This window comes from Microchirus variegatus (assembly GCF_963457635.1).
Source record: "Microchirus variegatus genome assembly, chromosome: 13".
Taxonomy (NCBI): Eukaryota; Metazoa; Chordata; class Actinopteri; order Pleuronectiformes; family Soleidae; genus Microchirus; species Microchirus variegatus.
Window position 1 is genome coordinate 15495815 of NC_139814.1, and position 16871 is coordinate 15512685.

Sequence of the window (16871 nt, forward strand, 5' to 3'; positions counted from 1 at the left end):
TACCCGAAGCTTTCCACAAGGGGGCAGACTAAAACAAGAAGACAAGTGCAGTTCTTGTTGGGAGTGTAGTGACAATGCAAACATGTAGTGTCCTTTATATTAAATAGACACACACTTACAAAGAGGAGGATAAGTTAGAGCAGTGATTGTGGTTCATGGTTTCAAAAAAACAAAAACAAAAACAAGGAGCAATGGCCCTTTAGACAGCGCTAGAAGAAGAGATCCGTGACTGTGCTCTTACGTTCGCCTCAGTTTCCGGGATACTGGCCACATGAGTCATCACTGAGTGAGAGTTACACGTTATTACACGTCAGTCAATGGAGGTTTCATAGTTTTAGTTTACTCATTACCGGTACCCCCCCCCCCCCCACTCCCATAGTATAGTATGTCGTCCAAAAATGGTCAAAATTGGTCAAAAACGTCATAGTATAGTATGTTGTCAAAAAAATGGTCAAAAACGTCATAGTATGTCATCCAAAAATGGTCAAAAACGTCATAGTATAGTATGTCGTCCGAAAATGGTCAAAATTGTTCAAAACCCCCCGACAGCCGGCTGAAGTTTTGTGAGGTTTAAGAAAGAGACAGAAAAGAAGCGTTCTAGTCCAACTCTACACGTTTCCGCTGCCTTCCCCTCTGACCTTGACCACTGACCTCTGCCTAGAATTGCCAAGGATCACCAAGGGGCATCTTAGTAACCGGAATCTGCATCTCCACAGGGCGGTCAGGTAGCTGGTCCCTGCGGTAGGTGACTGTCTTCTCAGTAGTTGTGGGAATGTACGACAGGTCCTGAAGAGTGAAAGAAATAAGATAAGTTAGTAAAACACACACTGGCATCGATTATTTATAAGAAAAGAAATGGACACATTCATAGAGGACAGCCTGGAAGTAAAAGTATATTGAATTGTGTATTCTTCTCAATCTCTACTTCCAGGTCTTCTTCGTGAGAACTTGATGTCACTTCTGTGAGTTCCGTCCTCCTTTTCGAGGGAATGTAGATGAGAAAGCACTAAAAGTGGACCCCAGTGTGATTGACAGCTAGTTCATCCAACAGGTGAATGGCTGCAGCACTCATAAGTGCCATACTTTATTGTTGACTGAATTATAAAGTTGGGAATATTATTTATTTAGAGGTGCCATATGTAAGAATGTGGCCAAAAACGGTTACATTTAAATTCAAAATACCGAGGTCTTTTAGGTTTCGTTTTCTGACGTAACTGGCAACCCGTGGTTGCTCGGCAGCTCAGACTCTACTGACTGCAGTGATTGGTAAACGGCGGTAGGTGGCGTCACATGCCAAAACATGATTTCAAAACATAACCATGATTTGCAGTCTGCAAAATATTTTCTGTCTCTGTGACATATTAGGAGGATTTTATGGCCAGTTGCTTTAGATTTATTACAAAATGCACCTTTAAGAAGACCTGGAACTAGCGAATGAGAGCCTTAACACCTTAAGAACATGTTTACTGATGTTATACATCACATGGGAAGTAGACACATTTTTCTATAGCCTTCCATTCCTTAGGAAAATGTTATAAATGAAGTGAGAATTAGGTTCATTTCCTCATAGACTTCCATTTAACCTGTGGTGGCTTTTACTTTTACTTCCAACAACCTTCCCGTATCGTAACCATTTGTCACATTTTGTAATGAGTGTGATGTTTACAGTGGGTAAAGAAAAAAAAGTTGTAGATGATCTGCAGTAGATGATGACCAATAATTGAGGTCTTTCAAAAACACTTTAAAACCATGAAGACAGATTTTAAGCACACATATCACCAGGTAAACTCCCATTGTAACATAATATTTCTATATCTCCCCCCCTTCCTCAAAGGTGCTGTACATCATTGTGAGCTCACAGACGTGGATGCTGCACATCGTGAGCTGGGAGTTGAGAGGAAATGTAAAATACAGCTGTACCTCAAACAGCAGGCTCACATTTCTCAGTCCAGTTTCTTGAGGACAGTTCGTTACAACATTACAAGGTCCCTGGAGTTTTTCAGCGCTCCAAAGACGTCACCCACTAATTTAAAACCTCCAGCATTCACGGGGGGGGGGGGGGGGGGCTAACCTTTCCAGTGCAGTGATAAACGACAACCTCAGTAGCGCCCCCTGGTGACCAGACGTTTCTCTGTAGAAGCAAGCGCAGCATGGCCACCACCACCAGACCGCACAGCACCGTCAGAGCACATACACTGAGGAATGTTCCAATCAAGCGGCCACCGCTGGTGCACTCTGTGGAGACACACACGCACACGCACGCACGCACACACACACACACACACACACACACACACACACACACACACACACACACACACACACACACACACACACACACACACACACACACACACACACGTGTGAGGCTTTGCTGTGGAGAACTGAGACGACACTGACGTCATGAGATCAGGAGGAAACACACACACACACACACACACACACACACACACACACACACACACACACACACACACACACACGTGTGAGGCTTTGCTGTGGAGAACTGAGACGACACTGACGTCATGAGATCAGGAGGAATCACACGCACACACACACACGCACACACACGCTCAGTCTCATTTAGTCTCATTTTAACACATTTTATTGTACTGATTGTGTTTTTATTTATCATTGAATTAATGTTATGTATATGTATTTTCATTTTAGTGCATTATGTAGCTTTAGCATGATGTTGATCATGTGTATGTTATTATACTGTTTATACAATACAATTTTATTCTAATTCTCATATAATATTGCTAACATTAAAGGTGCATTATGTAATAAATCTCAAGTCAACTGGCCATATTTGAATTGAATACATTGAATGTAGTAACCGTTTTTGGCCACATTCTTACATAAGGCACCTTTAAGTCTTGAGTAATAGTACACAGAAAATTACTAGAAGTTGAAGTCACTTTTTTATAATATTACTTAGTCTTAAAGTATATGACATCTACTGTACTTAAGTATCAAAAGTAGTTTTCTGATATAAAATTTACATATGTTTTAGAAGTGGTGGCCATGGTGGCTCAGTGTTAGGGCGAGTTGTCTTTCAACTGAACGGTTATGGGTTCAATTCCTGGCTCTACTAGTCTGTATGTGTCCTTGAGCAAAGACAATTGAAGCGTGTGAATGGGTGAACAATAGGCTCTATTGTAAAGCAGCTCATCAAGACTAGAAAAGCTCTACATAAATACAGACCATAATACCAACTCTTCTTCTTCTGATTTTATTTGGTAGTAACGAGTTACAAAGATAGTTGGAGGAAATGCAGGGGAGTAAAAGTTGCTAGAAATATAAACAACGTAAAGTAAAGTACCGATACGTGAATTTTGTACTTAACTACAGAACACTGCTAATAGGTCACAATGATATTGCAACAACGCAAAAGTAGCATTTATATTTAGAAACATTGGCCACGATCGCTAAGGTTGACGTGCTACATTTGAGGCTCCCATGAGATGATGAATGTGGCGCAAAAATGATACCGCTTATATTTGCTGCTGCTGCTGCAATGCTAGTGATGCTGCACTGAATAACCAGCAGGCTGTGTGGAGCATGTGTGGATGACGGGTCTCATCAGAGCCCAAAGACCTCTGTCATTATGCAACAGGGTTAACATGGAGACCTGGCTCCTGCTGCACCCAGGAGGAGGAGGAGGAAGCGAGAGAGTCCCATTGGTGTGTGTGGGGGGGGGGGTGTGGGACGGGACAATGAGCATAGCTGTTCCTAAAATTGGGAGGACGGAGATGAACTGTAACACTCAGTTGTGCAATAAGATGTGTGAGTGTAAAAACCAGGGAATGTGTGTGTGTGTGTGTGTGTATGTTTTAAAATGAAGGAAGTGAACTGGGGGGTGGGGGGTTGTGTAATGTAAAATACAGCTGTATAACACTGACAGTAGACTCGCTGACTTAAACACTCCAGGGTGCAGTAGTGCAGCAGTGGCAACAACGGAAGTGACCTTGAATGAATGTGTGTGTGTGTGTGTGTGTGTGTTGATATAATACAATATAATACCTGGTCTTGTGCTGATCTGAAGCTGGGTTTGACCAGAGTGTGAGATGATTTGAAAGCGATAGCGACAGCTGTCGTTGCTGATGTACATGCACTGAATCCACATCTCGCCTGCTTGACCTTAACATGTAAACGGAAAGAGAGAGACAGAGAGAGAGTTAAGACATACGCACCAAAAGCATGTGACAGACTTTCACAGAAGCTTCCAGTGTGTATGAATCAGTGACATCTAATGGTGAGAGCATAGAAACTGGAGGCGTTTGTACACAAGAAATTATGTATTGTCTCTCTTTCACTCAGCTCACTTGCTATATCCTCATTTTCGGTACTTTTTCCAACACAGTGAAATGCAGAAGTGGAAAAGGATATTTCAGTCACTTGATTTTTAAAAACCGTGTCCATTGCACTTCCCTGTATTTACCTTTCAACATGTTTCCATTCAGGTTTTTTTTTTAATGCACAAATTGAAAATGAGTATTAAAGGAGACATTTTATACCCTATTTCTCCAAGTTAACCTAGTTCCCTGGTGTCCAAATGAACATGTCTGTGACATGCTTTGGTCAAAATACCTTAAGGATGAAGCACCACAGCAGTTCAATCATCCTGCCAAAACAGGCCTGTTCAGAACGCTCGGTTTTGAGTGCCTGTCTCTTTAAATGCAAATGAGACACAGGAAACTACATCAGCGTCACTGAGGCTCCGGCAGCTAACAGCAGTTAGCATTTAGAAAAGCCATCATTTGCCAACTCTAGCCGGCGCATTGCCGTCATATATCCACTGGACATGTAAATCCTCTGAGGCTGGAAGTTTGTGTAGAACTCTGTGCTGCACTGTGCAGCCAAGAATAGAACACTTTGCAGACTTCCGCTCTTCCGGAAACTATTGCCCTTGCCTGCACTCTCACGTTTTTTAGGTACAAAGTGTAGCTCCATGAGACAACAATTCCAGGAACGTCTCATTTTGACGTAACAATGAGTGCGGAAGTCAACATCGCGTGTTTTATCTCCTGCACTTAGACTGAGGAGGACCACAAAAACATGATTGACTCGTCTTTTTTCACACTTTGTCTACTCATAGGGCCAAAATATAATATTAAAAAGTTGAATTTGCATAATATGTCCCCTTTAAAACGGCCAAAATAAAACACACCTATTATCTACAATGGCTTTACCTGAAACATAATCTGTGTAGCCCACTAGTGGTGTACAGCTGTTGTTGCAGTGTCCCACCTCTTTTTGTGTGAGGCCGTGTGACAAGTGGCAGCCCACACACTTCCTGGTAAAAGAAAAAAAAAGTGCGACATAACAGTCATTTACATTTAATACGTCTGCAGAAGCTCCCATCATGCTTTGCGGCGGTGAAGAAACAGAAAGCAGACAAATACCAGTGCGATTGGCAGGTGCTTTGGCAAGCAGGGCATCTTTCACAGACGTCTCCAGAGTATCGGAGGTCGTCGCACACACATTTGCCACACGTGCATCTTCCCCGCCCGCTGCACAACAAGCCATTGGCTGAGTGGCAGGTTGTTTTGGACGTGGGACAACCACAGCTCTCGCCTGTCCAGCCATCCTCGCACACACAGTCGCCTGACACACACACGCCTCGTCCTGAGAAAGACAAACGGGGCAGAGGTCATTAAAAGGTTGCTGACTACAAAATGATATATATGTACATATATATAGTGTGTGTCCCTTACCCGCACAAAGAAGACCGCCTTCATACGGGCAGGAGAAGGTGTCTCTCTCACAGTATTTCCCATATACTGTGCCGAGCCTGTTCTGTTCACACACACACCTCCCACAGACGCACTCTCCCCGGTCACTGCAGTCCACGTCAGAGCCTTCAGCTCTGCATCTCCAATTTGTATGTCTGTTTGAGCCGTTGAGCAGTCCGTGGTCGGGCCTCTGTTCCTGACTGGCACCGTCTCGGGTCCCTGTGCACGGCGACTGGTTGTCATCGTGACAGCGACTCGTTGGTCCACAGCCGCATCGACATTTGGCGCGAACCCTGACGACAGTAGATTCATTGTAACCCACGGGGCGAACCGTCACTTTGACGTCTTCGTCTTCACCGTCATCGGGACAAGAGTGCAGGCCGATGGTGATATTAAAGTAAACCTGAGTGGAAAGATAAGGAGTCCATGACACTATATACTGTATATATATAGTCTTTATGTAAACGATATACCTTCTCATTATTATTTATTACTACTCTTACAAAGAAAATGCCAAACTGTGCATAAGAAAATTGCACATATACATTATATTGATGAATTTTAGAATGCCAACATGAGCATTTAGCTAAGTCATAAGGGGACCGTATCTATGTTCCCCGGGTACTATGTTCCCCGGGGTCCTATGTTCCCTGCTTTGTATGTGACTGGGGAACATAGGACCCTTTCTCTAAAAAAGGGTCCTATGTTCCCCGCTGTTCACCCAAAGGGTCCTATGTTCCCCGCTTTGTATGTGACCGGGGAACATAGGACCCTTTCTCTAAAAAAGTTGTTACAAAAAAAAAAAAAGCTGTTCACCCAAAAGGACCCGGGGAACATAGGACCCTAACCCTAACCCTAACCCTACCCTAACCTAACCCTTTACCCTGGAGCTCCACACCCAGGCTTCCACAAAGTGAGGACCCTTTTTAAAAAAAAAGGTCCGATGCTCCCCAATCGGGCAACATAGGACCCGGGGAACATAGGTACGACCCCGTCATAAGTGACTGCAGACTCACTATTACCGTAACTAAAGGATACAGAGATAACAGATCTACACGTGTAAGGCAAAAAACAGAGCAGATCAGTTTAACAACCATTTCTGACCATTTTAACACCCCTGCTGTTGCTTCAGAGATGCAGCTGATTGAGTATGAGCTGCGACTGAAGCAATAGCATGAAATAATGACGTAAACCTTGCCATGTCTCTGCTGATAAGGCTTAAATTGGTGGATACATCGTATATATATATATATATATATAGCTCTTGTGTGGTGCAGAGATGCAGCAAAAAATATTTTCGCAGCACTATGTGAGATAACTATAGCGGATAATGTTTTCTATATATAAACATGTTCACACAAGTACCCTCATATTAGGCAATGCAGGGATTTTAGGACAAGGTTCATGAAATCACATGAAAATGTTTTCCTCTTAATTCCAACCCGTAATCCGCTCAGCGTGGATTATTAACCAAAGCTCTTCCTGTCACGTAAAGCTCCCAGTGAAGTCTGTGTGTTGCTATACGAGTCAGGCTAATCCAATACATATCCACTGACATCTCTTAATTCACTTGTGTAAACGATTCTGACTTAAACAATTAGCTAAATTCTTGGAATACTTACCCTGAGGGACTGTTTTGTGAATGCTTTTCATTCTTTGCTTGTTGATAATTGTGGCTGTGTTCATGTGTTCATAAGGAATGAGGTTTGGCAAGATTGTGTGTTTTCATTTGATCTTGTTATTTCCAGCTCAGCTTACACTCATACTATTATGCCATTGAAACCCTTTCAAACTGGATTTTATTATATCTGGGTGTCAATCTGGGCTTGGATATGATTTACTGCTCCCCAACGAATGGCGTCACTTTTGGCCATATTTAGCATATGGAGAAAAAAACTTTCTGTATGGAGTTTGCGTGCTCTGCCCGCGTGTGCATGGGTTCTCCGGATCTGTGATCTGTCCAGTGTGTGACCCCGCCTTTCGCCCTATGTCAACTGAGATTTGCACCCCCATCACGTGGAGGATAAAGCAGTAAACGATGGCTGGCACTGTCACAATTCCCCCTCCCTCTCATTGACATATCCCAGACTGAAATGGTATGTAGTATATTGAAAATAATTCATATTTTCTGTGTTTTTTTTCCCTCTAAAAACATGGTGGCATCGTGACAAAAACCTGGCTTTTTTAAAGGGTTAAAATCTTTAAAAAAAACATAATTAGTATTTGATATTAATAATTAGGTCAGATGTAGGTGAACCAGCTCAGTGAAAGTAGAATAAAGTAAGAAAAAAAATCAGGGTTACTGCTTATGAGTGACATATTCCAGGATGAAATGATTCAAAACAAAAACTTTGCATGTATTATATTGAAAATAATTCAAATTTCCTCATCTAAAAACACCATGACAAAACACATTTTAAGGCATTTAAAGGGTTCAAATCTTTAAAAAAAAAATAAAAATAAAAAAAAAGTATTTGACATCAATAATTAGGTCATCAGCTTAATGATGACTGTGTACTAAATGTTTGTGTCTTTACCATCTGGTTGGGCTGCACCCCTGAGCAGCTCTGGCCTTTAGCAGTGGATCCGTCAGGACAGAGTGGAGACACAGTCACCCAATACCTGCTGGCTGCTCTGTCCTCCACTGACACCACCACCGCTACCTCCGATAACAGCCTCTGGGTGGAGAAGGTGCAGCAAATGTTACTGCCTGAAGCTAAGAAACTCTTAAAATGCAGTGTGCTATGCCAGCAATAAAAGACAAGTCAAGTGTAAAAGGGTCATAGAGCAGGGAGAATGAGCATAATCTGTGACAGAGAGACAAAAGAGAAAGAAAGTGTAATTAATGAAAGTTGTCACATTTTCCCCACAAAGCCCACATTGTCGGTCGTTATTTCTGACACACAACGGGGGGTTATGGGAAAAAGGAGGTGGGGCAAAAATAGCATCTTTGTTTTCATCCACGATTAGGGCCACATGGTTTCCGAGGGGATCTGAAAGCTATTATAATGGAAGCTTCTGTTCAGGCCCTGTGTGTGTGTGTGTGTGTGCACATGTACTAGGATTTGGCAGATTCTCAGAGCAAACAATGGAGCGCTGTGCCTCAGGCAAGATTATAGCCCACACTGCTGCCAGCTGAACAAACGCCGAGTCTCCCTCGTCTCTCTCTCTCACACACATTCATACACACATTCACCCATGTACAGAAGGCCTAACCCCTCCTTAACCTCCTGTTCTCATTTGTGTTTTCTGTATCTGACTGAAAAAGATCTTCCGTCATCCATTTTCCCGACTTGACAATTTCACTGTTGCAAGCGACTCTTGTCAATCAAGCCAACGTTTGCGTACAGAATATGAACCTGAAGCACGTTCACAAACGAGCTGCGGAATCACTGACTCGGACGCCTTTCATGCTCACAGGAATGTCCCGTTGGTCAGCCTACATGATCAAACAGGGACTAAAGAAAACTGAGGTCACGCTGACTCAGCAGATCAGCACACTAATGCCTCAACAACGCTATGAACTCAGACTGCGTGGGTTCATGAATTCAGCACATGCTGTGCTTCTGTAATCTTTTTTTTCCTACAATAACTGACCCTCCACGCTCTTTCTGTGAGATGTTACTCCAAGATGCAAAGCTAGGAAATGTAGTCGTGCTCTGTACCTTATATGCATCCACCACCAGCTCTATGATGTTTGGAGCCTGGAACAGGCCTAACTTTCCCAGGTAAGCTCCAGGTAGCAAGCGCACCAACTCCTAGAAAAGGGAAACCAGCAGATAAGAAATTGTACACTTTAAAGTTAGACATGTTATCATCAGTTCTTATCGCAGCCATATTTGATCCAGACGGAGTGAATTAAAAGTGAGGAACAGCATTAGAGCTAATGACTAATGTGAGCAAGAGAACATTTTACTGGCTGTAAGAAGACCTGCAAATCTATGGAGGCCACATAAACAGATAGTACACAAAGTCACACGTGGTCTTCCAACACTTTGGCACTGAAGAGTGAGGGCAGGTGAACGATGAGGAAGAGAAATTAAAGAACCCCAACCTTGAAAGTAACTAAGTAACTTTTACTCTTTTAAACAAGCTACCTTTTTACTTTAACTTGAATACATTTTTAGACCAGTACTTTTACTTGTACTTAAGTAAAATGTTATCAAATTTTAGGGTTAGGGTTAGGGTCCTATGTTCCCCGGGTCCTTTTGGGTGAACAGCCTCTGGCTGTATAATAATAGTAATAATAATAATAATAATAATAATAATAATAATGATAATAATAAAAATAATAATAATAATGATGCATTTTATTTTGAGGCCCCTTTCATGGCACTCAAGGTCACCTATAAACCATGGAGACTTGTAAACGATTCTAACTCTAACCCTAACACTAACCCTAAACAATTAGCTATAATTTAAATTCTTCTTCTCTGTTTGTGTGTTTTACATGCTTTTCATACTTTGGTTGTTGATAGCTGTGGCTGTGTTCATGTGTTTATATGGCATGAAGTTTGGTAAGATTGTGTGTTTTTATTTGATCTTGTTATTTCCTCTTCTCGGGGAGTTTTTGTGACATAGAAGAAGACCGAAAAGTAGCAATTAAGATCATTCGCTCATGAAAATGTTCGTTGATGTTAGAAATCAAGTAGAGGCTTATTTTCCTAAAGTTATTTTTGCAACCGACAGAATCACCCCCCTGGTGGGTTATTGGAAGACCTTCACTCTATGGCCACATACAATGGTGTCCCTGTTACAAATGCAGGCGTGTGCTATATTACCTCGTACCACTGGTACTGCTGCTTCTCCACGGCAAAGATGGAGTAGATATGGTTTTCAAGCAGCGTATTGGACAGCTGGCCCACACTGGGATAGTCCTGAGAAAGCAAAACCAACAAACTGAATCACAAACCTGTTTCCCCCCCCCCAGATGAAGCAGATCTACACTATCTCACTCATCAAACTTACTCCAGCCAGTGTGGAGACGTACATTGATTAGGTGAGCTTTAACATTTGTTGTTCTTCTTCACTGCATGCGTGGTGTCTACACACCATCTACTCTTCATCCTCAGTTATGCTCCCGTGAGCTCGTCTTCCCCTCCACTCACCATCCTGGTGCTCCCTGTGTAGACGTTGTTCTCCAGGTGACACAGGCCATCGTGCGGTGTGACGATCCCCGCCAGCCGGCTGTCCAGGGCCAGGTGAGATGGTTGGTCAGTCATCAGGAGCAGCAAGCGCTTGGCCTCCGGTCGCCAACCCACCACCCCCTACAAAACAAAAACATTGATGTCATGACGTATTATTCATTTGGATTTTTCTGACCATGACGATAGGAGGATATAACCATGGTGGTTTTTTTTTTTTCATAGCCAAGGAATTAATACAACGTGTCAAATTGATTGTATATAAGCTTGTCTCGTGTTTTAATCACAATTGTCAGTATATTATTTTGATTTAATATTTTGATTTTTTTATTTGATTTCATTTTATTTCTGTCGTTATGTATTTGCTGCTGTCGTAAAGTTTTGAAATTTGAATCACTGTTGGACTTTTTATTTTATTTTATTTTTTTTTAACTTGAGCAACCTGACCAGACTAGAAGTTTGCTGGCCCCCTGAGTTAAAGGGATAGTTCAGCATTTTTAAAGTGTGGTTGTGCCAGAAATGAAGTCATCACTGATGATCCAGACCAGATTGTTAAAATATGCCTTGCTGTTTGGAGCATATTTACGCACACTGTCTGCACCGTGTGAGCTTTTCACTATTATAAACCACTCACTCCCACATCAAAGTCCACAAAAACATCGGTGCGATTAACTTATGTTGACTGCTGGCCTACTATTGCCTTGCAAACACATTTTTTTCTATGCACTCATATCATTCGTTGCTACACTCACACAAGCTAATGTGGAAAATGCTGTGCATGCTTCATGCTTTAACATTTCACACATGGTGGTAAAAAACCCCCCCCCAAAAAAAACGTATGTACTCATCTGAGTTACATTAGCTCTCCGGGTGATCAGCTCTTTCGGTGATGCCAGATTAGCGCTAAAGTGTGATGACGCTCTTAAATCAGCCAGAGCGTCTCCATCTTTATGTCTGTGCCTCCGCGTTGACACTGTGAGAAAAAAAATGGGCCCGTGTGTGCGTGTGTGTGTATTTAAGGAAACCCTGTGAGCTTATACGTAGGCCTGACATAATGGAGAGTCTATTTCTAGACTCATGACCACTGTGGTGTTTCCCTGCCGGCTGGTTACTCAGGGCGCCCCCTGCACAGTGTGACTCACAGCCCTCCTGCAGCTATAGCATATGCAACAGTGACTGTGTCTGTGTGCGTCTGCCATTGCCAAACAGTGAAGTCATTAAATAGTGGGATTCCGGTCGCACCATTAAACACTGAGTCAGATTACCATCATTGTCCTAAGACCAAAGCTTCTTTGATGACCATATTTGGGCTTAACTCACATATGCATGCTGTATAACAGAATAACCATTAAATGCAAAAGAGAAAACAACTTAAAAGAATATATAGCCAATAATTAAAAAAAAAAAATCTATTTATACACTTATCTGTACCTACTGCAGTGACTACAGCTGTGAGCAACCACTCCTTACATTCTGTACCTGAGAGGAAATTAATGAAAGGAGACATATTATACCCTATTTCTACAAGTTAACCTAGTTCCCTGGTGTCTGTGACATGCTTTGGTCAAAATACCTTAAGGATGAAGCACCACAGCAGTTCAATCGCCCAGGGGAGTACCTGGGTTTTCTCCAGGCTAAACAGCCAATCACATTTTCATCAATAAACGGATCGTAAATCGTCTATAAAGCCTACACGGGTCAACAGTGCGGCGCATGCCACTTAGAGTTCTACGTCTCTGACCTTAAAGCAGACGCCCCCCCCCCGCATTCTGTGTTTATACACACCTCGCAGACAGCAGCTTGCAGCATAGCATCCAGCCCTCCCTCAGGTGTGTCCATGTTTCCCGAGATGCGTTGGCGTTTAATCACGCGCGTGAACTCGCTCATGTTCCCTGTCATGCTCAAGACATGGTGGAAGCCGTGGGCCGGACGACAGTGGATCTCATAATCGCTGGGGAAGAGAGAGAGAGAGAGAGGAACAGCAGGAAAAATGAAGATTTTCAATGCAGCATTCGGTAATGCAGAGCTGCAACAGAATAAGAAGAGAGGCCTGCATGTCGTTGCATCAGTCTCAATATCTGTGGTCTTTTGTCGTTCCGTATATACTTCCAGTACCTGAGGAGTTCATCTCATCGGCATCAGTGAGACAATGTGCATGCAGCACGCTGTACCGGGATCTGACTGTGCTCATGATTGGCTGTCTCGAGGTGTGCTGGAAGTCAACAACCAGAAACGGAGGTCATTCCCCAAAGGAAAAGAGGAAGGCTGGGCCTAACAAGTGTGTGTGTGTGTGTGTGTGTGTGTGTGTGTGTGTGTGTGTGTGTGTGTTGAGAGGCTGGTGCTTGCTTAATGAATGGAGGCACTGTATTTCAAGAAGAGAACGGAAAGATACACTGCAAGAGGAACGACTGGACCTACTAAAACTATGTGTCAACTCACATTTGAACACTCAAATCAGCTCAGCGCATTAGTCTCATTAGAAAAAGAAAAGGGTCCGGCTTCAAGGTCCTTAATTGAGAGGATTCATCCAGTTTTCTTCAACAATCGACAACCAAACCAATTGTGCATGCCTACCTGCAGGGATTGTTGATCTTGGAGGGATGGACATTAATGTACGGGGAGACGGGTTTGTCCACGAACGAGCCAAAACCCATCAAAATGTCTGAGGAGTGCTCCATCATACGCAGAGACAGAGCCACACCGACGGTCTTCAGCTGGACCACAGAGAATAAAACAAAAAGATGTTGATGAAAAAGATGAAAAAGTAAATATGTGTATAGTAGTCGTCCTTTCAAAAGCAATTGAAATGCTTCAGCACTTAAAGGCATTGTGCTACACTTTTTTTTTTTTAAATGTAAACAATGCTGAATAAGCTCCTCACGACTAAAAACTGAAAAATAAAACCCCAAAAAGCTCCCACGAAAGGTTTTAGAGGTGAATTGCCGTCCTACAAAAATAAACCTGGAAGATAAGTAGGGCTGCACAGTCGTATCTCGCAGTAAAATGACCATGAGCTATCGATATTAAAATGTGCACAAACCAAATGCTACACAGCTGCCTGACTCTGTGCCTGCACCACCTACAGTACCTAGAATCTCGGAGCTCTCATTTATCTCTGCATTTCACAGTGAGTCGTTTATCACCTACATGGTCCAGGTTTTCTTGCATAGAAGCAGATACATCCACCAGGTAATACAGATCCACAGGGTAACGCTCCAGCTGCTTCACAGCCACTACAAAGCTGGCCTCTGCACCTACAGAAACACAAAGAACACGACAAAAACATGATGTTTTCGCTCCGCAGCTTTGAGCTTTGAGGGTCGTCCCCTTCGTCTACCTGGTCGGAGGGCGATGGCGACGTCTCGCGGCGACGCTTGCATGCTGCCGACGGTGGCGTTGACCTCCACCTTGACCTCTGTCCGCTCCATGAACTCCGGCGCACAGCCTCTTGCGAGCAGGTTCGCTGGCAGGTCGCAACGATGGCCTGGCCACAACCCGTCTTGAAAGTTCTGGAGGTCACACACGTCGGCAGGGGGATCGTCTTTTAGCGACAGTTGACATTCGTTTCTGTCTTTTTTACGCTCATATTGATTGGAACCATTATCGTTCTATCACGCCATCCTGAGGTGACTCAGTTTAGAATGTCAGGGGGGAAAATGTCCTGTTTGTGTGCACTTATCTTTGTCTATGTCATCTGTGTGGAGGGGGAAGATAAATCTTCTTACTTCTTCTTACCACTTCTTACAGGTGGCCTTCTCTTTCAGTCACTAGATTGATCAGCACTGTGTTGACACAGCCCTGAAACGCTGTAGACGACCTAACTAACTGCCACGACAACACGTTAAGAGTGAATTATTGACCTTTGTGTTGCCTCAGTCTGTGAGAAAAAGACGTGTGTGTGTGTAGAGAGCGAGAGAGAGAGAGAGAGAGAGAGAGTTGGTGTCTGAATACTTTCACACAGCAGTGAGCACCGCTCTGCTTAATGATGTCAGATAAGGTTAGAGTTCACGGGGTGGGAAAGCACCTGAAGTCTGTAAAATCTGTACGTGTTGGCAGTTGGCAGTGCACGCGCGCGCGCGTGTGTGTGTGTGTGTGTGTGTGTGTGTGTGTGGTAAGACTGGTTTAAGGCTTTTCTCAAAGGACACCCAGACAGCAGACACACAAACATACATATATAGGGCGGGTGGAAATATTCACTAGCTCTCTCACACACACACACACACACACACACACACACACACACACACACACACACACACACACACACACACACACACACGCACACGCACACACGCACACACACACAGACTGGGTAAGGCCACTAAAGTCAAAAAAAGCACACATTATATTCACATTTGCAGACAGCATCAAAGCTGTGTGTTGTCTGAGGAATGCCACTGAATGTCTGCCACATTCCCATTTTCACACATACACACAAAGGTTTGAACAGCTATTCTTATAGGACACTGATTGCACTGACGCCCATTCATTTGAACAGCCGAAATAAAGTATAATCCCAGACCATAACCACAATTCAGACCTTGGCCAAAAACTTGAAATGAGGTTCTGGGTCGCTGGATAGTCGGTAGAGCAGTAGCACGGGTTTGATTTGACCTTTACTGCGTGTCTTCCTCCCTCCCTCTCCCTTTCATGCTTCACTGTCTTCTCCATTAAACCCCCCCCCCCCCAAGAAATAAGCTTCACCAGGACCAGGTTTTGGTCTCCACCAAGGTCAGTATTTATGCCTGAAAAGGTCCTAAAGGGATTACAAATACAAGTACAACACAGCTCCCTACCTCCATGAAGCACCAGGCACACTGTGTTCCACCTCTGAGACACTCTGTACAAGACGTGATGCTAGAAGAGCGACACACACTGTCACCTGCAGACAAGGAGAGGAATAAAAAAAAAAAAAAGAAAGAGAGAGACGAGAAGAGAAGAATAGTACTTAGCATATGAAAAGATGTGCGTGTCAACACTCATTAGCCATGCTGCCATTTAGCACAACTTTACATCTCATATGAGTCTCATTCTGCCAGAGCCAGACATGTAGTGAAGAAGCCGCTGAGGGGGTGGAGTAGAGTGTGGGAACAGGTGCTTGAGATGTTGGAGCAGTGCAGTGGATTATTTCCCACAACCTCATGCACACTATAAGGTGAATTAATTAATGGGGCGGGGGGGGAGTCAACTTTTACAATGTGACAAATGGCACATGATTCGCATAAGGCTTATTATAGGGGGATAAAGGGTTCTCTGTAGGGATTTATCCCATTTTTAAGAGCTGGTTGTGAGCAAACAGCACAGGAATGTAGGGCAGAGAAAGGCTCCGGGTTCTAGTATCATTAACAACCCACTAATAAGCAGCTCTCTGACCCACTTAGCACTCACAGCCTCTCAGAGAAACCCCATGAAATACGTGAAGCATTCAACTTCTAATTAGATGTGATCAATACTGTGCTGAAAAGAGTTGTCACAGGTTGACATAAACGTGTCAATATCTCCCTAAAAAACACAGTGGATGAATATTAATATTAATATGGATATTAATGAGGGTCTGCTTATGAAATAGTCCATTGAAGATGGAGAGCGCGAGCACAGATGAGGATGCTGCGCTGTGACAGAGAGGATGCGGGATAACACGCTGGGATGTGATGGAGACTAATTGGCCCTAATGAGGCTTCACTCACCGGCATGAGAGGCGTCTGTGGAGACAACGACCACCGCGCAGCACAACAGGAGACACAGGGGGACGATGCCGTGTGTGCGGAGCCAGGAAGTCATATTATTGTATCCAACACCGAGAGGGTCGAGCGAGGAGGAGGCGCAGGAGCTGAGGCAGCTACTGGACATGAACCGGCGGGGACCGGGTACAGAGCGTCAATAGCCGGGAGTGCCAAACCGAGCCGCGGGGCATTGTCGTTCATCCAATAACCTTATAATCCCGTGGATTTTTTTTTTTTTTTTTTTTTTACATTCCCGGGTCAAATCA

General features: G+C 43.6%; 1 protein-coding gene across 1 annotated transcript; it reads right to left on the bottom strand.

The window, feature by feature from the left end:
* Positions 1-657: 657 nt before the first annotated feature.
* On the bottom strand, positions 658-16663 carry itgb8 (integrin, beta 8; the record flags this gene model as incomplete). The annotated part of the gene is made up of 15 exons (XM_083900310.1): positions 658-786; positions 2072-2235; positions 5196-5299; positions 5409-5631; positions 5721-6141; positions 8276-8416; positions 9404-9496; positions 10520-10615; positions 10847-11005; positions 12668-12833; positions 13457-13596; positions 14030-14136; positions 14220-14382; positions 15679-15764; positions 16570-16663. The coding sequence occupies 15 exons, from the start codon at positions 16661-16663 to the stop codon at positions 658-660; spliced, it is 2286 nt and encodes a 761-aa protein (XP_083756436.1).
* Between the last annotated feature and the right edge of the window lie 208 nt (positions 16664-16871).